The sequence below is a fragment of the Xyrauchen texanus genome, chromosome 15 (assembly GCF_025860055.1).
Source record: "Xyrauchen texanus isolate HMW12.3.18 chromosome 15, RBS_HiC_50CHRs, whole genome shotgun sequence".
Classification (NCBI taxonomy): Eukaryota; Metazoa; Chordata; class Actinopteri; order Cypriniformes; family Catostomidae; genus Xyrauchen; species Xyrauchen texanus.
In genome coordinates this window covers 2740113-2766995 of record NC_068290.1, presented here as the reverse complement: position 1 = coordinate 2766995, position 26883 = coordinate 2740113, and the positions used below count along the sequence as shown (strand labels likewise).

At 39.1% G+C, this 26883-nt stretch overlaps 1 protein-coding gene across 1 annotated transcript in view; it reads left to right on the top strand.

Annotated features, from left to right (window-relative positions):
• Positions 1-874: 874 nt before the first annotated feature.
• LOC127655732 (sodium/hydrogen exchanger 1-like) overlaps positions 875-26883 on the top strand; it is a 45413-nt gene continuing 19404 nt past the window's right edge. Inside the window, exons 1-3 of the mRNA XM_052143695.1 lie at positions 875-2006; positions 19443-19903; positions 22886-23136. Of these exons, the coding sequence (XP_051999655.1) occupies positions 1745-2006; positions 19443-19903; positions 22886-23136 (974 nt within the window). The 5' untranslated portion in view covers positions 875-1744. The remainder of the gene's footprint in view (positions 2007-19442; positions 19904-22885; positions 23137-26883) is intronic.

Genomic DNA, 26883 nt, shown 5'->3' with positions numbered 1-26883 from the left:
AAGGGTTAAAATCCTGCAAATTAATGAATATTTATGATCAGGTAATTATGATCAGGACTGATGTTGATTAAAAAATCTAAGTCAGTGAAAGTGCAAAATAATAATAATAATATATAATATTATTATAGTAGTTTTTTGATGCAGACATTTTTGTCCTCTAAGATCCTGAGTGTGAGTTTTTCTTTTTTTATTTATTTATTTATTTTTTATCTGACTGCACAAAAAATAATAATGCATCAAAATCAGTGCTGTTGCTAACCATTGACATATACTGTGATAATCCCCCCCAAAAATAAAAAAAAATCCCCTTAGCATTTAGAATATGAAAAAAAAAAATAATAAATAAAAATGTGTTATTTACATAAAAATCAACAGTGGCGTTATATAAAATAAATCCCGAAAATGACAATATCTGATAGTTATCATCATGACTGATGTTGGTTAAAAAATTAACTAATCATTTCTGCCGCCATTGGTGTATGAGTGTGTGTGTGAATGGGTGATTGGGACACAGTGTAAAGCGCTTTGGTAACCTCTGAGGTTAGAAAAAAGCGCTATATAAGTGCAGACCATTTACCATTTACCATAATAATATTTGGCGTGAACATTTTTGTCCTCTAAGGACCTCTGAGTAACTTTTTAAATTGATGCATAATTTAATTTAAAAAGTTCAACAATTCAGCGGGGACCCAGAGGATTTGGCAACCCCCGTGTTAAGGTTGCATTTCCCCTCCTCTCCACTGAATGTCTCTGCATCCCCTAAAAAGAGACCCCTCCCATTGACCCTCCTATGCATTTCAAACCAGCCCAAAGGGTGTGCTTTTAGAGCTGTACGTATACTTATTCCGCATCACGCACTGCAGACAACGGATAGGGGACTTGATGAGAATCAAATGATTAGTCAGACATCGATCAAGTGCTTTAAGTAGCGTTGAAGAGATCGCATGATACTACAACACAAGACCGCAACGTCATTCGTAGTTTAAGCGACTTTTCTTCCCCTATGAGTCGGGACAGGACATGACTTGATGTTATCTGAAGAACAAGCCTGATCGGAACATTTGCAACGCATCGATTCGGAGTGTTTCAAAGTTGTCATTGAATGTCCTTTTTCCTGCGGTGTTTCTGAGCGGCTGCTGAGGAGGATGATGATGATGATGATGATGATGGAGGAGGAGGAAGGAAATGCACATCAGCCAATTTTACCTTTCAAACACAGTGCAGTCCCATGAGGGAATATTTTTAACACGAATATCTTTAATTGCACGAGTAAGGAGAGTCGCAGACTTGACAGTCTGAAGTGTGCACACCTGCCTAAATTAATATTTCCGTTTAATTCAAATGGGCTCCATTGACGTGATGATAAAAGCATTTGAAAGGACTGCAAAGAGAGAGACTTGAACAGAAGGGGACAAATGTTAAAGGAAGAGGAAATTAAAGATAAACGAACATATAAAGATTTCAACTGCGTTTATTTCCTGGTTTATTGTGCCTAGACAATCTTACCTGGACAGGGTGTGCTGCTCGGTTGAAGTGCTTTAGCATGCATAGCAAAAGCCAGGAAGTAGGAAACCAAAGAGCCTGTCTGATTTCTGAGCATTTGCAAAATGATGCACAAATTATCTAGTAAGCCAGATGCAGTCTTAATTTAAGAGGCACCTGCAGTCTTTTTTTTTAGATATTATTGTATTATTAGTTAAATATAGTGTATTAGAGGGGCTGATTCCTCTTTAGGACAACCTTTATGGAGCTCAAGATGTTCATCGTGGTCTTGGTGCTCTTGGTTGGCACCCTGATGCCCCTTGGAGCGACCGCCAGCTCTCCGGAGATTGGCACCGGCCACGGGAGATCCCAGATTGACCAAGGTCATGGACATTCGGGTCACGGAGGCACGGCCACTAACCACACCAAGAAGCCTTTCCCGGTTCTGTCTTTTGATTATGAACACGTGCGTTTCCCCTTTGAGATATCGTTATGGGTGCTGCTGGCTTTCTTGATGAAATTGGGTGAGTCTTTGTGTCATTTGTTAAATTTCAGTTCGGTTACTTTATTTTGTGTGATCGATACGCGTGTAGAACATATTGGAGGAATTCGGTATCCTCCGATACCGGTCCGATCCGATACCGGTGTTTGTTTTTTTTCTTTATCAGTTTAGAAAATCTATTCTTCACCATGTGAAACTGATTGGGCATGCTGTTTTATATGTAAAGAAACAAAAACATCTAACTACACATTATATAATAATAACCCTCCTATTCAGATTTCTCTATTCTAGAGGAAGATGTATAGTCCCTACCAGATGGGTTCAAAAGTCTCCAAATATCTGTAAGACCAAGACTTTTACACATCCTGTGAAGCATCAATGTTGCTCTAGGGGCTTGCACACTTTTGCTTCACTAAGATCAAGGACTGAGTCCATCAATGGATTAAAGTCTCCTCCCAATATTATGTCATGAAGGGTGCCAGCGGCTTGCAACATCCCTTCAAGATCTATTAAAAGAGCCCTTATCGTCAAAGTTAGGTGCATAAATATTAGCCAAAATAAGACTTTGTCCCTGAATTTCAGCTAAAACAATAATGACTCTTCCTAATTTATCTTTACTCTGTTTGAGACATTTGAATTGTAGTTGTTTACTTATCAATGTTACGACTCCCCTGCTCTTACTCGAGCCAGCACTATAAAGAAAAATGGCCACCCCATATCTTCGCAGAACTCACGCTTACTTCCGCATTAGACATCCGGGACTTTGCACGTGATGAGTTTATGCAAACAAAATCGTGCGAGACCATACGAAATGGCCAACTCATAAATTATGAACGACTATTCATGAGATCGGGTTGTTGGAATCTGCCACAATGGAGACCATAAATTAGTAAAACTCCTGTCTCGCATTTCTTTCATCCACTATTTTTGTTGTGTGCCATTCATGAAAGATCCCAATGCAGCTGTCAAGGATGCTCTGCCTTCTTTAATGCAGCTTTTATCAGGTCTGAATTATAATGAGATTGTAGTCATTGGAGATCTAAATTGGAACTGGTTACATCCAGTAGCTGATGATTTTAAAGCTTACTGTGACTCGCTAAACCTCTTTCAGCTCGTCGATAGCCCTACTAGACCTAATCTGAAATGTCCAGAAAAATCATCGTTAATTGATCTTATTATAACCAATGTTCCTTATAGATACTCAGCAGCTTCGGTGTTTGCAAACGACATTAGTGACCACTGTGTTGTTGCTACAGTCAGAAACACCAAAATTCCCAAAACCAAGCCACATATCATCATTAAGCGTGACATGAAATATTTTACGGAACGAGGGTTTTTCTATGACCTATTTTATTTTGATTGGGATAAAATTTATCTTTTTGCTGATGTAGAAAATGCTTGGAGATTTTTTCATGATGGTTTTAAAGAAATTGTTGACAAGCATGCACCCCTCAAAAAATATAGAGTAAAAGGCCGTAAAAATGCATGGTTCACTGTAGACTTAGCCAACTCTCTTCACGAGCGCAATAAAGCCTGGGCAAAAGCCAGGAAAACGGGCCTGGACTCAGATTGGCTACTGTTCAGGAGACTGCGCAATTTGTGCACAGTTGCTATTAGAAAAGCTAAAGCAGACCGTTATCTAATAGAATCTTCAAACAATCTAAATAACCCCTTAAAATTTTGGAAGACGATTAAATCACTGGCTGGAAATAAATTTGGCATTGAGCTGCCACCATGTATTCTTAAGGACTCACGTAAAATATCTGATAAGGCTGAAATTCTTGGCTGTTTTAATGAGCATTTTATTGCCTCTGGTTCATTGTTTGACTCCCTCAACACTTCGCATCAGAATCACCCTAAATGTCTTACTCATGGACATAATCCAGTTAGTAACTCCTTTTAGTTTTAAGCCATTTTTAGTTTCAGAAGTGCATAAAGCCCTTACACTTTTAGACACTAGAAAATCACCTGGTCCTGATAACTTAGAGCCTTACTTTCTACAATTAGCATCAGATTTTATTGCACGCTTCTGACTTATCTTTTAATCTCTCTCTGGACACTGAACGAAATTCCTCTTTTATGGAAATCTGCATTTGTTATTCCTCTGTTAAAAGGGGAGACCCAACAGATTTAAACAACTACAGACCCATCTCGAAATTGTCCGGTCCTGGCTAAGGTTATGGAAACTCTGGTAAGCGAACAATTGAAAGAGTTTCTAGCTACTAACAATATTTTGTCTAACTCTCAATCAGGTTTTCAGTAAAAGACACAGCACAACTACAGCAGCACTAAAAGTAGTAAATGATTTCATTGACTCTTTAGATAAAAAACAACATTGTGCAGCTCTTTTTATTGATCTATCTAAAGCATTTGATACTGTGGATCACCAAATACTAAAACAAACACTTTTCAGTGTCGGGTTGTCAGAACAAACAGTTTGCTGGTTTGAAAATTATCTATCAGGTAGAACACAAAGCGTACAAGTAGATGGTCTCACCTCCAGCACTCTTTGTATATCCAAGGGTGTGCCCCAGGGGTCAGTGCTGGGACCACTCCTATTTATTTTATACATCAACATTCTTGATCGAAATGTCTCCAACGCAAATTTTCATTTCTATGCCGATGATACTGTGATATACTGCTCTGCTGCCACTCCAAACCAAGCTCTTTGTCAGCTACAACTTGCTTTTGATACTGTACAATTTACCTTGTTTGACTTAAAACTTGTTTTGAATGACGACAAAACTAAACTTATGTTGTTTTCTAATCGCGAAATCTAAGCTACAAAACCTTCCATCCATTCACGACTTCTCAGGGCTTCGAGATTGAGACTGTATCCCAATACAAATACCTTGGTATTCTAATTGATGATTCTCTCTCTTTTAAACCTCACATCCAGCAGTTGGTGAAAAACTGAAGCTAAGACTGGGTTTTTATTTTAGAAACAAGTCATGTTTCTCCTTTGAGGCAAAAAGAAGGCTTGTTGCTGCCACTTTCATGTCAGTGCTGGACTACGGTGATGTTATATACATGCATGCATCCATTCAATGCTTGAAATTGTTGGATACTGTTTACCATGGAGCCCTTAGGTTCATCACAAACTTTAGAGCACTTACCCATCATTGCTCTCTGTATGATCGTGTTGGTTGGTCAGCATTGTCCACCCGTAGGCATAATCACTGGCATATTCTTATTTATAAAGGTATTCTTGGTCTGCTTCCCCATACCTTCAATCTTATATTAAAAAGAAAGGCACAGGACGATATTGTCTTCGTTCTGAGGACTTATTGTTGTTGTCTGTCCCTCATGTCCGGACTGTAATGGGAAAAGGGTCGTTTATGTATCACGGCCCCCAGCGCATGGAATCAACTGCAAAATGTCTTAAATCTTCAGGAACCAGTTTCACTGGCTGCTTTTAACTTACTTTTAAATTATATAGAGGCTACACATACTGGCTGTAGTTGTTATGATTAATTATTTGGATGATCCTTGCTTCTATGTTTTATGTTTATGCTATATGTTATATGTGTTTTTTTTTTTGTTTTTTTTTTATGTCTGCAACTTTGTTATTTGTGCTGCTGCCTGTCTTGGCCAGGACACTCTTGGAAAAGAGATTTTTAATCTCAACGAGTTTTCTTCTGGTTAAATAAAGGTGTATATATATATATATTAAGGTCTGTACAGTTTCCTAAGGCTCTGCTTTTATATACCGTTTTTCTCGGACCAGCTAGAGAACATTATTTCTGGAATACACCTACCAGCTGTGTGCTCATTACTTATGGCAGTTTGATTGATGGTTGTGCATGTGTCCAGCCCACCTCTGCCTTGCTGATAATGAAGAGATGTGATTCATTTGTACATTCTCGGGGCATTATATTGATTAGATAGGCATGGCACCATCTAGGGATTTTTTTCCGCTTGACTGGTCAGGCCAGTACATTTTATTATCCATGTCAACATGAGAAATTAACATTATAGGTGCTACAACAGCAATGATTTTTATTCACTTTCACATAATTCACGAGCAAAACGGCAGATCATCAGTTCATAAACGCTTACTTTTTGCAGTGTTTCTCACGCGATACAATCTTATGACTTCTAAACACTTTTACTACAGTTCATTATTCATTTTAAGGTATGCATTACATAATCAACTACATTTACAAGCTTGTTCAAGTGCACGGTAGCTCAGCTGCAATGTAAAGGTCTGGGGTTCGAGTCCTGAAGAGCACGCTAGTCGATACGTGAGCCAAAAGTGTCATAGAAACCACAAAATGAAGTGGATTCACTATCGTTTAGGTTTAGGGTAGGGAGGTCAGTGTTGATGATTTGAAATAATGTTATATCGTGTTTTTAAACCTCATCTGTTATGGATAATATTTAACTGGCTTTTAGGACCACACGGTGGATATTTTACTTCGCAAATGCAGCGGTATGTTTAGTTAACCACTTGATATCATTTTGCAAAAATGTCGCCATAGTCATGGTATCAGGTTGAAATTATACAGCTCTTACGAAATGTTATAAAGCCATATACGCATGTTTTTTGACTGTTAGTTTATGTTGGACTCCAGCCCGACCAAGTGCCAAAAACATTCAACTCTCTACAACCAGCAAAACAGACAATCCTAACCAACTCAGCCTGGCTGGGAGACCAGCTAATCACTTTAGCTGAGTAGTGCTAGTGGCCAAGAGATGGATCCATCAACTTGCCCGAAATTCTCACGTGGGCCATTGGGTTATCCTTATTCTCTAGCCTTGCTATCTGTGACCTAAAGGGATAGTTCAACCAAAAATGAAAATGTACTCAATATTTACTCACCCTCATGCCATCCCAGATGTGTATGACTTACATTCTTCTGCAGAACACAAACGAATGTTTTTAGAAGAATATCTCCGCTCTGTAGGTCCTCACAATACGAACGTGGTGCAAGCATTTCAAGCTCCATATAAATGGTCTGCACTTATATAGCGCCTTTTTAAGCCTTAACAGTATTCAAAGCACTTTACACTGTGAGTCATTCACCCATTCACATACACACACACATACACACACACACACACACACACACACACACACACACCAATTGCAGCAGAGCTGCTATGTAAGGTGCTAGCCTGCCATTGGGAGCAACTTGGGGTTCAGTGTCTTGCCCAAGGACACTTCGGCATGTGGAGTCGTGTGGGCCGGGAATCAAACCCTGTGATTAGTGGCCGACCCGCTCAACCACCTGAGCCACCGCCGCCCCTATAGCACATAAAGGCAGCATAAAAGTAATCCATTCAACTCCATTGGTTTAATCCATGTCTATTTAAGCGAACTAATCGGTTTTGGGTGAGAACAGACCGAAATGTAACACCTCATTACAGTAACAAAGGAGTTACATTTGGGCCTTTTCTCAACCAAACCACTGAAGTCTTATGGATTACTTTTATGCTACCTTTATGTGCTTTATGGAGCTAAATTGTGAATTGGTCACCATTCACTCGCATTGTATGGACCTACAGAGCTGAGATATTCTTCTAAAAATCTTCATTTGTGTTCTGCAGAAGAAAGAAAGTCCTCATCTGGGATGGCATGAGGGTGAGTAAATGATGTGAGAATTTTTCCCCTTTAAAGTTGATGAGATTTGTGGCATCGATAAAATTCTTAACAACATAGATAAACATAGTTTGTTCTCGGCATGTAGCTGTGTAATGCAGTGTTTGTACATCACAATCCATCCATCTAAATGAATTGGTGCCTCAGCAAGGGTCAATCATTAATGTTTCAGAGTCCCTTCATTACTTATAAATACTCGTCATGCGGAGTGCCAAGTCAGACTGCCTGAAGAAGAAAGGAAGTAGTTAATGCAATAGGACTCGTTTGTGATATTTGTCAAGTCTAACTCACGTTAATTTGAATGCTGTTTTTTTTTGGTGTTGTTGTCTTTCTCAAAAGACCATGTGACATTTTGACTTGTCACTACTCCTGTGCTTGTTTGGATCATTTGGAAAGTAATGTGTGTAATTTTTGTAATTTATTTAATATAGATTGTTTTCTCTTATCCCAGCTAAAATCTATTTTAATGAACTACCTGTGACCTCAATGTGAGCCGTGACTGATGTGTGCATTTTCCATCTCCCTTTTTCATTTGTGACTAGTCGCACTTAATAAACATGCAAAAACAAACATGATGATCATTGTCCCATGTGTGTCAAACATGTTGAGTGATCCAAACATCATCTGCAGCTGAAACTGAACTTTTGATCAGATTTTAGGAGTGAACGCACTTAACTGCATAGAGAGATATAGGATGCTCCCTTGCTCCCTATTTAGTGAATGACTTAACCTCCAGTGTGCTGTCTGTCTGCACTGGTCTCAGAACAGTTATAGAGAGCTATAGCATGCTCCCTTGCTCCCTATATAGTGAACGACTTAACCTCCAGTGTGCTGTCTGTCTGCACTGGTCTCGGAACAGTTATAGAGATCTATAGGATGCTCCCTTGCTCCCTATATAGTGAACGACTTAACCTCCAGTGTGCTGTTTGTCTGCACTGGTCTCGGAACAGTTATAGGAGAGCTATAGGATGCTCCCTTGCTCCCTATATAGTGAACGACTTAACCTCCAGTGTGCTGTCTGTCTGCACTGGTCTCGGAACAGTTATAGGAGAGCTATAGGATGCTCCCTTGCTCCCTATATAGTGAACGACTTAACCTCCAGTGTGCTGTCTGTGTGCACTGGTCTCAGAACAGTTATAGGAGAGCTATAGGATGATCCCTTGCTACCTATGTAGTGAACGACTTAACCTCCAGTGTGCTGTCTGTCTGCACTGGTCTCGGAACAGTTATAGAGAGCTATAGGATGCTCCCTTGCTCCCTATTTAGTGCATGACTTAACCTCCAGTGTGCTGTCTGTCTGCACTGGTCTCAGAACAGTTATAGAGAGCTATAGGATGCTCCCTTGCTCCCTGTATAGTGAACGACTTAACCTCCAGTGTGCTGTCTGTCTGCACTGGTCTCAGAACAGTTATAGAGAGCTATAGGATGCTCCCTTGCTCCCTATATAGTGAACGACTTAACCTCCAGTGTGCTGTCTGTCTGTACTGGTCTCAGAACAGTTTGAAATGCAGCTTATTATCATCCTAACTCCATATAAACCCTCTGAAAGCCATTATTCAGCTCTTGGGTGAACCCACTGATATTCAATGTGATAATGCACAGTAAATATGATTTCGGAGGAAAAAATGCTAAAAGGTATTCATTAGTGGACATTGTGTTTATCAGTGTGGTGTTTGCGATTAAATCGCTCAAATAAAAAAAACACGGCATATCGGATGAAACTTGAGACCAGGGGTGTAACGGTATGACATTTTCACGCTATGATAACCGTCACAATAATTACCACGTTATAACGGTATCACGGTATTGAGGTGCATTGGTAATATTTTTGCAGTTTGATATTTGTTTATGAAATATGTCTGATAAACACACAGAGAAATATTTCAGTTCTAACCAATTCTTGAACTTTATTTTGGATGTCTTTCAACATTAATCCCTTAACTTTTGATCTGGAATGCTCAATTCCCAAAGCGCTCTAACCGTTCATATGTTGATTTCATATTGGCTCAACCAATGGCGGGAATATCTGTTAGTTCGACCAATGGCAGATTAATGGTGTATTTGTTATGTTGATTGAAAACAGAAGTTTATTTTTTTACAATTCTGTTAATTCTTTAGATTTTCAGAGTAATAACTTTGGGTAGCTCAGCGAGGAAAGATGCTGACGACCAAACCTGGAGTCGCGAGTTTGCATCAGGTCTCCTAGGCAACCAATTGGCCCGGTTGCTAGGGAGGGTAGAGTCACATGGGGTAACCTCCTCGTGGTCACTATAATGTGGTTCTCGCTCTCAATGGGACACGTGGTGAATTGTGCGTGGATGACACGGAGAGTAGCTTGGGCCTCCACACGTGCTAGGTCTCCACGGTAACGCGCTCAACAAGCCACCTGATTAGATGCACGGATTGAAGGTCTCAGACGCGGAGGCAACTGAGATTCGTCCTCCGCCACCCGGATTGAGGCGAGTCACTACGCCACCACGAGGACTTTGGGAATTGACCATTCCAAATTGGAGAGAAAATAAAATAAAAGAGTAATAACTTGACATGGCAACCAGACATGTTTTCTGGCTGGTATTAAGGAAGACTAGTAAGTTATCTGGAGAACGGGTGTTCATTTGGGATTAAGATCTATATGACTCACAGTCACAAGCACCTTCAGCTCACCTGTAATGAGATGAGAAGAACATACGCAGTGTCTCTGTGACTGAGTTCAATCTGCTTCATCTCATTTGCATTTTTTGCTCGTTTACCCTATACATTTACATGCCAGATGTTTGTTTGCCATTTTCCATCTGCAGGGCCAGAAATTTGACTGACTCATCCAATATCTAAGACTCACTCAATGGAAAAAATAATGGCTTGTCGGTTCCATATGAAGTATTGTATTTTGATATTTTAATTGCAGATTAATTGGAGACCAGGTCTGTCATATTTTCCACGGTTGGCATGTTTACACAGCAAGTCAAATTGAACGGAGCATTGTGCTTAGAATCATAACCTTCTGATGAGGACTGGATTACGGGTGGGTGTTATGATGCAAATCGTCCTGCATGAAAACAGTAGATATCACAATATAGTTCTCTTGCTGGATTTTCAATGAAGAAATGTGTTAAAGGGCCTATCGATGGATGCAAGTCAGAAGATAAGCTTCACAAGTCCCTGTATTCAAATGAGGCCTGTTGTAAAAACGGTTATATTTGCATTTTTCTAATATAATATAGTGTTTTTCCTGCCATTTCAAATGATACAATCAGCATAACAGTTTGTGAAAATTTGCATTTAATGATCCTTGTTATTCCAGCATGATTTGAGAATGGCCCAAAGGAGCTTGTGTGCCTTCAACTAAAGCAAGAAAATCAGAATTTTAACATTTTCCTCTTTGGTACTTGCAAACCTTATGATACATTCCAGAGCTTTGCATGCGTGTACATGTCTGAAATCCAAGATCTAGATATACCATAGGTATTCACTGACTGAAGAGCCACGCGTGTCACTTATTCATAATAAAAGTGTATTATTGGACTCTAACATCGAGATTTTGACATTATTGTTTTTATGTGAATAATTCAATGTATTAGTATATTGCATATTTGTACTTCAGACATTTGTTTTGTCAGACAAGAAAAAATGACCTTCATACCATGTGACTCACATTTGCTTTTTGACCACTGAAAATGGGAAAACGTTTTTTGGGGGGATGGAGCCACATTTCGAGCCTAATTTCTTGGGGATTTTACCATGTAGGGCTTTAAAAGTCAAGATGTAAAAAGAGAAGACCCGAATCTAAAAGGATATTTTTAACACTTCTACAGTTACAGGCACTCCAGCGTTGGAAAAACAACACAAAAAAAGTGTTTTTCCCAATTTTTGGACTGTTGGGGTGCTGAAGTCAACTGATTTTAGTAATAGACTTGCCAATCTCTGGGTAAAAATTAAACAATGATGCTTTTGTCATTTTGAACCGCTCTCTAAAATAGTACAAATTACCCCGTAAATTTTGATCCATGGCATTTAATATTTTGGCTTTCATCATCATTTATGGTTAAATCCATTTTTTGAGCCGGAGACTACCCTATCATTGGGGCTGCCGTGGCTCAGTTGGTAGAGCAGGTCGGCCACTAATCACAGGGTTGGCAGTTTGATGGCCGGCCCACACGACTCCACATGCCGAAGTATCCTTGGGCAAGACACTGAACACCAAGTTGCTCCCAATGGCAGGCTAGCACCTTGCATGGCTGCTCTGCCGTCATTGGGGTGTGTGTGTGTGTGTGTGTGTGTGTGTGAGCGTGTATTTATCACTTTGTGGGTACCAAATGTCCCCATAAGGATAGTAAAACCCGAAACTTTTGACCTTGTGGGGACATTTTGTCGGTCCCCATGAGGAAAACCGCTTATAAATCATACTAAATTATGATTTTGAAAATGTAAAAATGCAGAATGTTTTCTGTGAGGGTTAGGTTTAGGGGTAGGGTTAGGTTTAGGGGATAGAATATAAAGTTTGTACAGTATAAAAACCATTATGTCTATGGGAAGTCCCCATAAAACATGGAAACACTACAAGTGTGTGTGTGTGTGTGGTTGAATGGTTGAATGAGTCACAGTGTAAAGCGCTTTGAAAACCGCTTGGGTCAAAACCTAACCCTTTTCCCTATAGCTCAATATCTTGTGGTTGACCATTTCAACCATTTCAAGTTGTCACACTGTCCAGGCTATATTTTAAAGGCAGTGTACTGCAGGTAGGAGTGAGATGCCCAGAAGCTCTCGGGGAGTTTGTTGTCCCTAAACTGAAGTCTTCTGGCAGGCTTTTCCCATTAGGACACTCCCTGCAGACTGCCATGTGTTTGACAGCAGCTCAATACCTGGCAACAAGAACATTCTGTAGACTTCTATAAGACCTTGAGAGGGTTCTGTGTAGATATACAGCCGTGATCATTACTTATCCGCCATGTCTAGTGGCTGTGAGCTGAATTGGGAGTGTCTGGACTGAAGATAGAGGTGGAGGAGATCAAATGTAGTTCTAGATAGAATCCAGAATCTTTTCAATACAGAAAGTAAAGAAGATCTAAGTTTTGCACTGCAATAATGATTCTCAAAGGAATGTTCTGGGATCAGTACAAGTTAAGCTCAATCGTCAGCATTTGCGTCGTCATGTTGATTTCCACAAAAAATAATTACGACTTGTCTCTCATTTGTATACTGTATAAAAAGCAAAATCGCATTTAAAGAGAGGCACTTACAATGGAAGTGAATGAGGGCCAATCCGTAAACATACTTGGTTTCCACGGTTACCGTTTGGAAAGTATAGCCCTAATACGTAACAGTTATATGTGCTATAATTATTTTAGGGTGATAAATTCACTTACTAACCTTTTTTTGTGTAACGTTAAATCCAGGGCTGGACTGGGAAGAGCAATCTGGATTTGACATAGCAAATGGGCCAAAAGTGGTTGGGGGGTCGGGGTGGGGTTCACTGTCCTTTTCTGCATAATGCGGCCGCTCATTTTAGCAGCCCATTGGCCCGTTTGCGGCCAACCCACGGGCCGCTTGGTTCTCCCAATGGTCAGTCCGCCCCTGATCGGCCCCAAAGTGCGTCGGCCCACCGGGAACATGCGCGGAATGCCAGATTACCAGTCCAGCTCTGGTTGAGTCCAAAAAATCTTAGACGACGTAATGGCGGTAAACTCCGTAATCCCATTATAAGATATACCTTTACACAGATAATGTTAGCAAACAATTTTATCACACAAAAATCATGTGTACACGTGTAATGTTTACATCTTGTGGCTATACCTTTGAAACGGTGTGTAATCGAATGTTTATGGACTGGCCCCATTCACTTCCATTGTAAGTGCCTCAATTTGTTAGTAACCCAGATTTATCGAGTCAATAATTTTTCTTTGTGGTAATCAACATTATTCCACAAATGCTGTCGAATGAGCTTGTATTGAATCCCAGAAACTTGACTGCTATGTTGGAAAACCCTTGTCCTTGAAAACTGATGTAGAGGTGGGCAATCGTAATAATGCGATTTATTGCGGCATGAGTCATTTAATCATAGTAAAGTTACTGTATACTGGGCGAACATGCTATATGTTAGTTTGGTGAGATTTCTGCTCTTCTTGCACTTACCTGAAATCCTGGACATTGGAGAACTCGCCGAGTTTAGGAGTGTTGATGATTGGTTCAAACTAATCGTTGGTGTTATTTGGTCGTGATGTTATTGATTCATTTATTTTCCTCGCAGAACTAATTTTAAAATGGCTCTGCAGACTTTCACTATTATAGAAAGTGTTACAAATGAAATGCGCATCTCTTTTTATTGGAACGTGATGGAGTCAAACCCAAAAATGTTATTCTATGTACAAGTGTGGCATCAGTGCAAAAACAGCCTCCCATTAGTTAACACTCGCGTTAAAAACGAAAGACTCAAACTGGTAAAACTAATATTGTTAAATAGGATTAGACTCTAAATTCTGATTAAATGAGACCCTTTCGAAGTTGCTGTAAAATAGTCGCTATATACATACAGTACATGTTACCACACATGACTTGAATTATAAATAAATGCGGCAATTTGCAACGATTCTCTGCACTTACGACTAAACTCTTTTTCGCATTGTACCTATTAACACCCCTATATCAAGTTTATCCTTGTCTTGACTTCGAGACACCTCCCACTATCTTCGCATAACTCCTTTGTCACCTTGTATAAAAAATTTCTTTGTCACCTTGTATAAAAATAACGTAAAGCAGCCCTCTCCACTGATGGCCACACGGATCTGCCGCAGTATAAATGGTATTGCAGAATGTCAACAAGTCGTGACATTTCTGCTCTGCACATCAAACCTTTTTGCTTAATGGGTACTTTAACATTCTGGACCCGTCAATTTCTCGTGGCTCACCACAGTAGTCATAATCACTTTGCTCTTTTGTACATTCTCTGTAACAGCGGTGATATATTGCTCCCCAAAGTGGCTTGTAAGTTGCATGAAAATGCTTATGCACACATTCAGATGTGCACAGGAACTAGGAACTGTCTATTGCATATTGTTTGATTACAAGGAAATTTTCTGCTTCTGTTATAGTGCTCAGTGTAGATTAACATTTATAAGATGCACAAGATGTAGAAACTGTTGTCTAGTGCTGTATCCAACTTTTGGTTGGTTTTGGTTGGACTATTTGTAAGCAGCATTTGGTTTTTGCAGTGATGGGCACTGAAGCTGAAATTGGGCATAAAGCTTCATGCATGTTTACCTTTGCAAGACGAAATTCTGTGGAAGACGGCTCTTTTTAATGCTGCACTTTATTCTCTGGGAGATTGAAGTTAAAATGAAATCCTGGTCCATTGTGAATATTCAGTGTACCCGTGTAAGAAGCACCGCCCACACAGACGTCACTGCCAAACCAAGCAACTTCCTGTTGGTCAACACTGTGAATGCGCTTGTCAATGTTCACCAATCTTGAACTAGACGTGAAGTCCGTCGGGAAGTCCATTGCACAGTTTAACAATCGTGCGGATTCCCATTGAGAGATCTGTATTTGGCTTGTGGAATTTCGGCGCGCAAAGGTAAATGTGACCGTGCCTTAACAATTTGCTAAACATTTACAAACATTTTTCAGGGGCCTATACACAGCGAGTATTGATGCTGGTTACCACACCCTGGAGTCGCGAGTTCGAATCCACTGTGCTGAGTGACTCCAGCCAGATCTCCTAAGCAACCAAATTGGCCCGGTTGCTAGGGAGGGTAGAGTCACATGGGGTAACCTCCTCGTGGTGGTGATTAGTGGTTCTCTCAATGGGGCGTGTGGTGAGTTGTGTGTGGATCGTGGAGAGTAGCATGAGCCTCCACATGCTGTGAGGCTCCGCAGTGTCATGCACAACGAGTCACGTGATCAGATGCGCGGATTGACGGTCTCAGACGTGGAGGCAACTGAGACTTGTCCTCCGCCACCTGGATTGAGGTGAGTAACCGCGCCACCGCGAGGACGTACTAAGTAGTGGGTATTGGGCATTCAAATACAACCATATTTGAAGGTGTTACTCTTATTATATTGAAATACTGTTCATTATAACAACACAGGATATGTGTCTTTAACTACACACTGTCATATGCACTAATCCAACTTGCTTTTCAAACATTGCTTTCAAAACTTTTACATAACACTGAGCATGTCGGCATGCACGTTCTATGCCGGTATGTGGTTATGTAAGTGACGGTTTTCCGGTTTTCCTTTATCAAAGTAAGGTCATAAACGGTTTAAGCAAAAACATATTGACACGTGTCGATTTTCACAAATTACCCCCGATTTCATTTTGCATGTTAACACCTTTACCTGCATTCTTACCAGCTTCTCCAATGTGCGCAAGTGATGCATGGCTATGTAAGTTTTGACATCAAAAGCAAAGAATAATGTGATGATTTAAAGGTGCACACAGTCATTTGTTCCTCATTAAAAAGTAACTCCTAAAGACATCAGTTGTAATGTTATTATTCATGAGCACTCACATTAAAATGGGGACTCCAGTCATATCAGTAACCTTATAAAAGCGGTTTTATTCTACATGGAGAGGGTCCGCACATGTGGGCAGCCATGTTGGAGTCACATGACCAGCTGAGTACTACTCACTTAATCTCAGTAACAGTCCTGTTATTGGACACTTTCACTCATTGATTAAAGTCATCATGGCTGACTGTGAATACTACATTTCTACAATGACATCAGACACTGAAAACTATTGATATTAAATGATGCTGCATCCAAGCCACTAGGTGTCATTGTAAACGTTAACACGGTTTCATGCATTGTAGGAATTTTTGAATAAGTGGATTTTTGGTAGTTATCACCGTATTGGTTTGCATGTAAAGGTACTCACGAGTCATCCGACCCCATTCAATGCTCTTCAGTTGTCAGACTGATTCGTTCCATTGATTGAGGTGTTTAGTTCAGTCTGATTCTCCAATCGGCTTGACTGATCCATTATAATAAACCGTACCAATTGAGCAGTTTGTTCCCAAATTGGGCAGCATTTTGTGCTGCATGTTTATTTTTTATTTCCTGCAGTCAGCCTAGACAATGAACAATAGAAATTTGTGTTGACCATATTTTTCCAATGTATTATTGTGCAGTCTCTCTTTTACAAACTCATTACTCAGCGAAAATATATGTAGAATAAAAATGAATATAAAAGATTTGGCACTCTCCGTGTGTCAAACCAGATGCAGCCTGGCATAAGATTATGTAATCTGACACAATACTTGTGGAAACTGCAGTTTATTGGGTTTCAGTACCAAGAGTCTCAAACAGTTATAACTTGTTTTTTTACTCTAACTGACTTTCAGGTAATGTTGGCAGGTTTATCCATGCTGTATCGTATTGCTAATTTCCCCTCGAGTCTTACAGGTTTATCAAGTTTTGATTTATTTGATCAAATCCTCCAAACCTTTCATTACAATTTGTTCTTTATTTCTAAACTTGACACCCTTTATGTTTGTTGTTGCCATGGATCAATGTTTACCAAATAATGGATTCTGTAATCCATTATTTTGTAGAGGGAGGTCAAAATCGCCATTTGATTTTGGAGCAAATCTTCAGGTAAAAAAATATCTTCGAATGGTGGCAATGTCATTATTTTATTTGTATACTGAGATGGGTAGGTCTATTACCAAAATCAGTTGACTTCATTGCTCCTTGTTGCATTAGCTGCCAATGGTGTGAGTCCGAAAATGGGGAAAAACACTTTAATTGTGTTGTTTTTCCAAAGTTGGAGTGTCTATAACTCCAGAAATATTAAAGATACCTTAATATCCATTGAGAATCTGGTTCTGCGCAAACTTTTATTTTTGTATCTTAATTTTTAAAGCCCTATATGGTAAAATACCAGAGAAATGGGGCTCTCAATGTAGCTCCGTGTGTAAATTGTCAAACTTTTCCCATTTTCAATGGGTGAAAACCAAATGTGTGTCACCTTGTATGAAGCTAGATTTTCTTGTCCAACAAAACAAAGGTCTGAAGTACAAATAATGTTGAAACTAGAAATGTACCTTTTATTTATTCACATAAAAACAATAGTCAAAATCTCCCTTTTTAAAGAGTTCAAAAATACACTATTGTTATGAATAAGCGTCAACTGGGGTCTTCAGTTAGTGCAATACCCGGCTATATCTATTTCTTGGATTTCAGAGATTTATATCTGCAAAGTTCACCAGTAAACAAATGATCAAAAACTCCATTTTGAACAGGAGACCTCTTGGCAAAACAGCCTGTTTACAGTCATTTCAAGCATCAGAGAGGTGGTGAAAAACGGTCATGAAAACCAAAATTAGGACTATTTTGTTCAGGAAACATTCTAAGTGCAAGTCAGGGAAATAATAGCATGACACAAGAGTGTAGGAAATGGCTTTTTCGTTTTAAAGACACTTCGATTCTCAATATATGTATATATACATATACATATATATATATATATATATATATATATATATATATATATATATATATATATAAAAATGACAACATTTGAAGTCCATTCTGATATTTAGATCTCAGCTTCATTTTTGTAGTAGTGAGATGTTGACATTTGTTATGTACTAATGAGCAGGTTTTAATTGGATGTGCTTGATGTGTGTTGGCACATTGAACGCAGGTAACATGTTGACTCTATCAGGCCTCACACTGTTTTCTCGCCTTGCAACACGTGCCAACGTGCCCAAATGCCTCAGATAGCATGTGACCTTTGCATCAGCCAATGGGCTTATAATTATTCAGTCTCTCTTGTGGGCACATTGTTGGTCGTTTGAGGGGCATCAGAGGCAGGGTGCCAATGTGAAGGTTAAATTATCCCATAATAGCTAAGCGCTTATGAATGCTATTTTGCTGAGCTGCTGTCAGTCCAATGTCTTTTATATAACAGTTTGACATAAATGTTACATTATAATACGAGTACCAGTAATTTTATGTCATGCAGGGAGGGACGTATATTCTGCAAGTACAACCCCCCCCCCCATTTATTAATACCATGAAATTGCTTCATGCTGCAACCCCACCAATGTTCAAGTCAAATCTATGCTCTTGATGTCATGGAAATGTGATATATTTTTGCCTGAAATGCAATGAGAAATATATATATATTGCATTTCATCATTGATTATTTATATATATATATATATATATATATATATATATATATATATATATATATATATATATATATATATATATATATATATATACATATATACATGTATATATATATATGTATAATCACAGTGGGGACTGGATTCCCCGACTGCCTGGAGTGATGGAGCCGCTGCCAGGGGCGGAGGAGAGCCGTGCCACACACGTGTTCGAGTAGCGCCATTCGCTGCATTCGCGCCAATTGGCATCTTTGCATTGACTTTGTATGTAATCACGCCGTGCGACAAGCTCATTTCACGTTGTATGTGAACATACCATAATACTGACCTCAAGCATACCTGGTTCTTCTCATCATAGGAGATATGTTGCCCATTTTATATATAGGGTGTGTATATGTGTATATTTTGTGCATGTGGCCTTTAACTCTACTTGTGTCTCTTGCGGTCTCTATGTCATGCTGCGTGGCTTTCCACGAGTTACACCGCCATGTGTTTACTTCCTCAAAACATTGCTTTCATTTTAAAACAGAGCTGAAAAATCAACTCCATAAAAATGTGTAGCCTATTAAGAAAAACTGTGTTTTTCAGTCATTTTTTTGAAACCCAGGAACGCATGTTTCGACGTCAATAACATTGAATAACCCAATGATGTATAGATCTCATGATTTCTTACGTTGTTCAGATTTTTGGCGCTCAAGCATGTTGTTCTTTTCTCTCACAGGGTTCCACTTGATTCCACAAATGCCCGGTATTGTGCCGGAGAGCTGTCTGCTCATCGTGGTGGGTCTGTTGATCGGCGGTCTTATGAAGTTAGTGGGTGATGTTTCGATTGTGCTGGAATCCGAGATCTTTTTCTTCTATCTGTTGCCGCCCATCATCCTGGACGCCGGCTACTTCCTGCCCATACGGGCCTTCACGGAGAACCTGGGCACCATCCTCATGTTCGCAGTGGTGGGAACGCTGTGGAATACCTTTTTCATTGGTGGTTTTCTGTACGGGGTGTGCCAGCTCGAAGGCGTTCACCTGGCGCAAGTGGACCTCCTGTCCTGCCTGCTGTTCGGGTCCATCGTCTCGGCTGTCGATCCGGTGGCCGTTCTGGCCGTGTTTGAAGAGATCCACATCAATGAATTGCTCCACATTCTGGTGTTTGGAGAGTCACTGCTCAATGATGCCGTCACTGTGGTGAGTACATGAAACCTACCGAAAATAAACACGCAAAAGGGTGTAACCATGCCAACATTTAGTAGTTGAGTTTAGTGATGTCATGATTGTCCATTGCAACTTTAGATGCCACAGAGAAAGCTAAGATGCTTATTTAAAAAGTTAAATATTAGTACTGATGATTAATCAAACAAACAACCTTTAAGTGAATTATGTATGTTTTTTCATATGCAAGTTCATTTTACAATGTCGCGAGTTTGAATCCAGGGCGTGCTGAGTGACTTCAGACAGGTCTCCTAAGCAACCAAATTGGCCCCGTTGCTAAGGAGGGTAGAGTCACATGGGGTAACCTCCTTGACGTCACCTAATGTGGATCTCACTCCCGGTGGAGCGTGTGGTGAATTGTGCGTGGATGCCGCGGAGAATAGCGTGAAGCCTCCACACACGCTACGTCTCCGCGGTAACATGCTCAAAAAGTCCCAGACGCGGAGGCAATTGAGATTCGTTCTCCGCCACCCGGATTGAGGCGAGTCGCTACGCCACCACGAGGACTCTGGGGGACCAAGAGGTGCATTGGGAATTGGGCGGTACAAATTGTCTCTGACAAACGTGTCGTAATGCTGAATAAAAAAAGATGTAAAGATGAGCGTATAAAAACGCCGCCACTTGTTTTTACATCAAGAATAGTCAGTCAGACTTCATGTGAATCGACAGAAACCATTTTGAAAAATAAATATTGCCATTCTGGTCGTTATAAGCCAATCGCAGTGTTAAAATATTGGTTATTGGAATAGGTCTCACATTTTGAAAATGAAATGGGAAATACCTTGAAAAAACCCTCAGAGAAGTTTGTAGGAAAGTTATAGGAGAAAAACAGTTTATTGGTTTATTATCAGTTTATTATCAACCATAATCAGACGTTTTGAGTTGGGAATTTGGGAGCATTTGTCTTGGGAGAATTTGCCGGCTTTCAGCTCAGTTTGTCAGCTGATTGAGCTCTTTTGTAAAGGACCTAATCTCAGTTACGTACCGTTTTTCTCTCTCGTTTTCAAGGTTTGAGTTTCCGGTGCTCTTGGAAACAAATCACACTTAGAAGGGGATCAATAAACAAAGTCCTCCTCCATTTAATCTGAGGTGTATTTCTCGACCCTCTTTGCTCAACATGGATTGAAAGCGGTATATTAATGATTATTGAGTCATTTGTATGAAAGCAGAACAGTCTGATCCCATTCAGTGCACATCTGATAGAATCTAATGCTGTGTACACTGGAGAAATCATTTTCCCAATCAGTATTTTTGTCTTGTTTTCCAGTAGAAATATCTCAACATCATTTATCAAGATAAATCAATTCTTGTTTTAAGCTTAAATCTTAACAGAATTTAATCAGGTTTCTACTTAAAGAATTTTGTGTCCTGTAAATGCTCTTCTTTTATATATATTGAGTATATACTGTATATGTGTCCTGCGCTGTTATTTAGTCCCAGTTCATCCTGCTCAAATGATGTATTGCAAACTTTTAAAGACATCACTGAGCATGTGCATCAATCAATCAATCACTGTGACTAAAATGTTCATTATGAGAAGATATTTGTTGTTGTACATCAAATTTATGAAGTAATTTCACTCTATTTAATTTAAACTCTACAAAAATTCAATAAATTATATTTTTAGAGATTTAGTAACCTCATTTAAATCAAAAGACTTTTTATTTTTTTTTTTTACCTTTTTTTTTATATTTTCACATTTTAATTTTATAAAAATATTCCAGCAAATAGAACGGAGTAATCTTTAACAATATAAAATTAATAAAATTTGAATATATATTTGTTTTATTAATGCGATATTTTTTAAAGATGAATCGGTTCAGTTTGATATAAATTTATGAAATTCAAAATGCCTAAATCTTAAAAATGTTTTTTTTTTTAATTATTAAAAAAATAGTGCTGTCAATCAATTATAATGTTTAATCCAATTAATTTCATACATAAATATTTGCTGAGAAAGCCCCTCAAAAAACAATAATTCAGTATATAATGATTAAATTATTATAAATAGTTATATTTAAATTTTATATATATATATATATTACATTTAATAATACAGCTAATTAAAATGCATTACATTTTGGCACTCAAGTGAAGCATTAAAAAGGACGATACAAAAAGTGGCTTTAGAATTCAATATATTGTTTATTTGCATATAATTGAAAATAAGTCAATCACCGCCTACAGTTCACAGCAGTCCATTTTGCAATTTAATTTGTCAATCAGTCTGAGATTTATAAGTGCTTGTTTAAGGACCCGTCAATGTACATTTGCGCAAACTTTTGTAGTGCAAATGGACAATAAACATTGTCAAGTTAAATGTAGTTTAATATTTAGAAAAAACACGTCTTGAGATCCCTGTGTTCAGATTTGCGCTCCATCAAGCTGTGTTTGTACGCAAGAACGTGTCCTCGTGTTGTGCTGTGTGCTCTCTGTAAGGTTGGTTTGCTCTCTGTATGAGCTGCTCGTTGCCTATACAGCTGAAGTTTCACTGACTGCCCCCTGGAGGAAATAGGTGGTACTACAAGCTTGAATTGCCTATATGGCAGGAATCTTCCATGTTACGTTCCGAGGATCTGATTAATTGCGTTGATCGTTTTAACACAGTATTTTTTTAAATAATGAATCACACCGAGTTAGCACATAAAATTGCAGAATGCAAACATTTGACCTCTTACCAGTCACCACTTAGATTTTAGTGTTTGTTTTTTGTTGTTGTTGTTTTTGTTTGCTTTTTGACTTTTACTTTTCGCATTTGAATTTCAATTGTCTTGATGCTTCTAAACTGTGGATAAATACTTTTTTGTGTGTGTGTATGTGAAAAGGTAAATGTAATTTAAAGGTAATATTTAGATTTTCAAATGTTGTTGCACACACAATGTAATTGCATATCGCAAAAGCGTCTGTTTTAACAGACTGTTGAATTCTGATTCTCCGTTCTTGTTCTTCTCTCTGTAGGTTCTCTATCATCTGTTTGAGGAGTTCAGTAGTGAGGGTACCATCACTGTCATTGATGCATTACTGGGTGTCGTGTGCTTTCTGGTCGTGGCGTTGGGTGGTATTGTGGTGGGCGCCATCTACGGCATCCTGGCGGCCTTCACGTCACGGTTCACCTCGCACACTCGCGTCATCGAGCCTCTGTTTGTCTTCGTCTACAGCTACATGGCGTACCTTTCCGCAGAGGTGTTCCACCTGTCCGGTATCATGGCGTAAGTCGCACAACTTCCTGTGTCGCTTTATTGATGCTTAAATGTGAATAGAGTCAATTACATTTTATTTTCATAAACGCCTTCCTGGTTTTTTTTGTGCATAAACGGGGTCAATTTTAATTTCACATTGACTTTTAATGTCTCGGAGGATGTGCGTTAACCACTAGACTAACCCTCTGACATATCTTTTAGAAAAGCTAATACTTCCTTGTATAATTTCAGTTCTGCTTTGCTTTAAAAACACTTTGTAAGGGACTCTGTGGAGCTGGAGAATATCTTTTTTTGTACCTGACTAAATGATAAACTCAATAAACAGCGAGATGAATCCGGGGCACCGCTGCTTTATCTCAGATTCCAGTGATTTAACATCTTGTCTTGACAGCTCACGGACACTATAAGACACAATGTGATCTATAGCGTTAGCTGCAGGAAGAGGTGTTTGGATTCACCGCGCCTCTGAGTCTCTGTGCTCATGAATCAAAGCCTGTCAGAGCTCACTTGATACTTTAGACTGAAGGACTCTCAGTTATGACTTGTTGACAGTAAAGTCGATAGTAAAAAGAGTCTGCATCTCTGAAAGGGAGTGTACAACAGTGTCTTAACCTCTTGAGACCCGAGTGTGACTGCTGTGTGCATTTTCCATTTCCCTTTTTCATTTGTAACTAGTAGCACCTAATAAACATGCAAAAATACATGCATATGAACAACAACAAAAAAAACGACTCTATAGCAAATAGTTTTCCTAAACATTTATGGCAATTTTAAATAATATCAAGCTATAGAAAGTCTGATTTTTTTTTTTTATCAAATTGTTTATTATGTTTCCAGGAGTGTTGATTATTCATATTACAGACATTACATCATAAATTAGCATAATTTATTCAGATTCACAGTAATGTCCAGCATCGTCCAATCACTGTCAACCATGTTAAAATAAAGTGATATATTATCAATGTTGAATCTATGCACTGATGATCATCGTCCCATGTGTGTCAAACATGTTGAGTGATCCAAACATCATCTGCAGCTGAAACTGAACTTTTGATCAGCTTTTAGGAGTGAACACACTTAACTGAATAGAGAGATATAGGATGCTCCCTTGCTCCCTATTTAGTGCATGACTTAACCTCCAGTGTGCTGTCTGTCTGCACTGGTCTCAGAACAGTTATAGGAGAGCTATAGGATGCTCCCTTGCTTCCTATTTAGTGCATGACTTAACCTCCAGTGTGCTGTCTGTCTGCACTGGTCTCAGAACAGTTATAGGAGAGCTATAGGATGTTCCCTTGCTCCCTATATAGTGCATGACTTAACCTCCAGTGTGCTGTCTGTCTGCACTGGTCTCAGAACAGTTATAGGAGAGCTATAAGATGCTCCCTTGCTCCCTATTTAGTGCATGACTTAACCTCCAGTGTGCTGTCTGTCTGCACTGGTCTCAGAACAGTTATAGGAGAGCTATAGGATGCTCCCTTGCTCCCTATTTAGTGCATGACTTAACCTCCAGTGTGCTGTCTGTCTGCACTGGTCTCAGAACAGTTATAGGAGAGCTATAGGATGTTCCCTTGCTCCCTATATAGTGAACGACTTAACCTCCAGTGTGCTGTCTGTCTGCACTGGTCTCAGAACAGTTATAGGAGAGCTATAGGATGCTCCCTTGCTCCCTATTTAGTGCATGACTTAACCTCCAGTGTGCTGTCTGTCTGCACTGGTCTCAGAACAGTTCGAAATGCAGCTTATTTTCATCCTAACTCCATATAAAGCCTCTGAAAGACACATTGTCCAGTTTGTGGATGCATCCATTCATTTTCAATGTGAAAATATACAGTAAATATTGGATTTTTGAGTAAAAAATGTGCTAAAGTACACATTGCGTGTAGCAGCATGGCGTTGCTAAAATGGCATATCGGATGAAACTAGAGACTAATCTTTTGACTCGATGTAAAAACGGAATAAGGTTTCTCATAGATGTAGTTTTGTTGGTGTTTCTAACAAAGACAAACTCCGCTGTGGTCAGCGCCATGTTGTTTTGTCGCATAGCTCTGAATTTTGGCTGTTACAGGTTACTGCACAATGATCATGACATGCAGTTACACAGAGGAATCGTATAGGAACGTGCATTAAGAAAAGATGAAACAGGCTCTAAAAACTCTTAAACAGGCTGTTTAAAAATACAAATGTATAAAATAAGCCACAAAAATCTTGTCTACAGTGTAAATAAAAAATCTTGCCAATAAGACTTACTATCTTTTTTTTGCTATCTTTTTCTGAACACAAAGGGAGAAATTGTGAATAAATGTTGTGCTCAGTGATGTCACAATGGCATTTTATGGTGACCACGTCTTCAAGATTCAAAAGAACACAAAAGTATCATTCAGAATTCTAATAAATTATTCATGAGACTCATGATTGTTATGAAATTATACGATAAGATTTGATGAGAAACAAACTGAAATCAAATGTATTATTTAGTGAAAATGTTCACTGACCGTTGATCTCCTGTGTGTGTGTACATGATAGGGCACAAGAGCAACAGTTCACGCAGCCCCCTCGTGACATTGGGGCGTTCAAGCGAAAACTCGTTTTGTTTATATAAAACCAGGTCCTCCACTGCGAACACAACACAACTGCACACAAAACAGAGACCTGAACTTACTAAACAAGTCTGAAGAGCTTGTAGTCCTTGAATTGATGCATTTCTATGCCCAGCCTTATTTTTTTTTAACTGAGTATTTATAAATCAAATAGAAACGTAGATGAGGCTACAGGCAGCCACAGTCACACTTTGTCCTAACCTGACAGTAAATGACAAGGTATATTTTCTATGTTAATCAGAGTTTTTGTCCTAACCAGCAGTGACGAGCGACGGTAAATTCTATCGATCGCTTGTTTTCTATTTTCGGCATCGCGCGGGTAACTGCGTCCACTGTGAACTGGCACACTATTTTACATTGTAGAATTCAACTTAACGAATTTCAGATTCAAATAATTAATTCTTTGTTCAAGCTCCATTTATTTTTACTTCAAATCAAAGTATATAATGTTGTTATCTCAGAACTGGTTAGTTAGTTTATGACTTAGAACTAAGAAGTTGTTAATGGGGGAAAAATGCAAAGCCAATCAAAATGTTCCTGTTATTTTGAGTAGAATAATGAACGATTAAAAACGGGCTCTGACAGCATGTTTGTGAGCAGTGAAATATCATATGATGCTGAAATTTCACAGAAATCAACTTACTGGAAAAATTGTGTCTTGTGTGATCAGAGCTTGACCGCTGAAAATGCACGCAAGACAATCTCGGAAGTCGCAACCATAATCTTCTCTCGCAGATAACATTGAATTAGACCATTTAGACAGGAAGCACTTTATCAGGCGTTATAGTGTGACATGTATATCCTTCATACTTCTAATAGGTGTGATGATTTTATCCTGCAGATTGCCAGAGAATCACACCCCCAGAATACGGTGGTTCCTCCAGTTTTGTATAAAACAGTGTCGGGGAATATAATTGTGTTGTCAAGACCCCTGCAGTTGCCTTTGAAATGTATAATTTATTTATATACTTTCTTACACATTGAGAGGGAAATGGAGCTTGTCAGCATCATGCATGCCTGGTCAAAATGACAGATGCTTGACATTTGTGATTGCCCGATCAAAGAGCATTTGAAACTGTCCTGTTGATATTTATACATGTAAATGGTCATCACATGACTCACGTCAGCACTGCAGAATAAATTGAAGTTTATGAAGTGA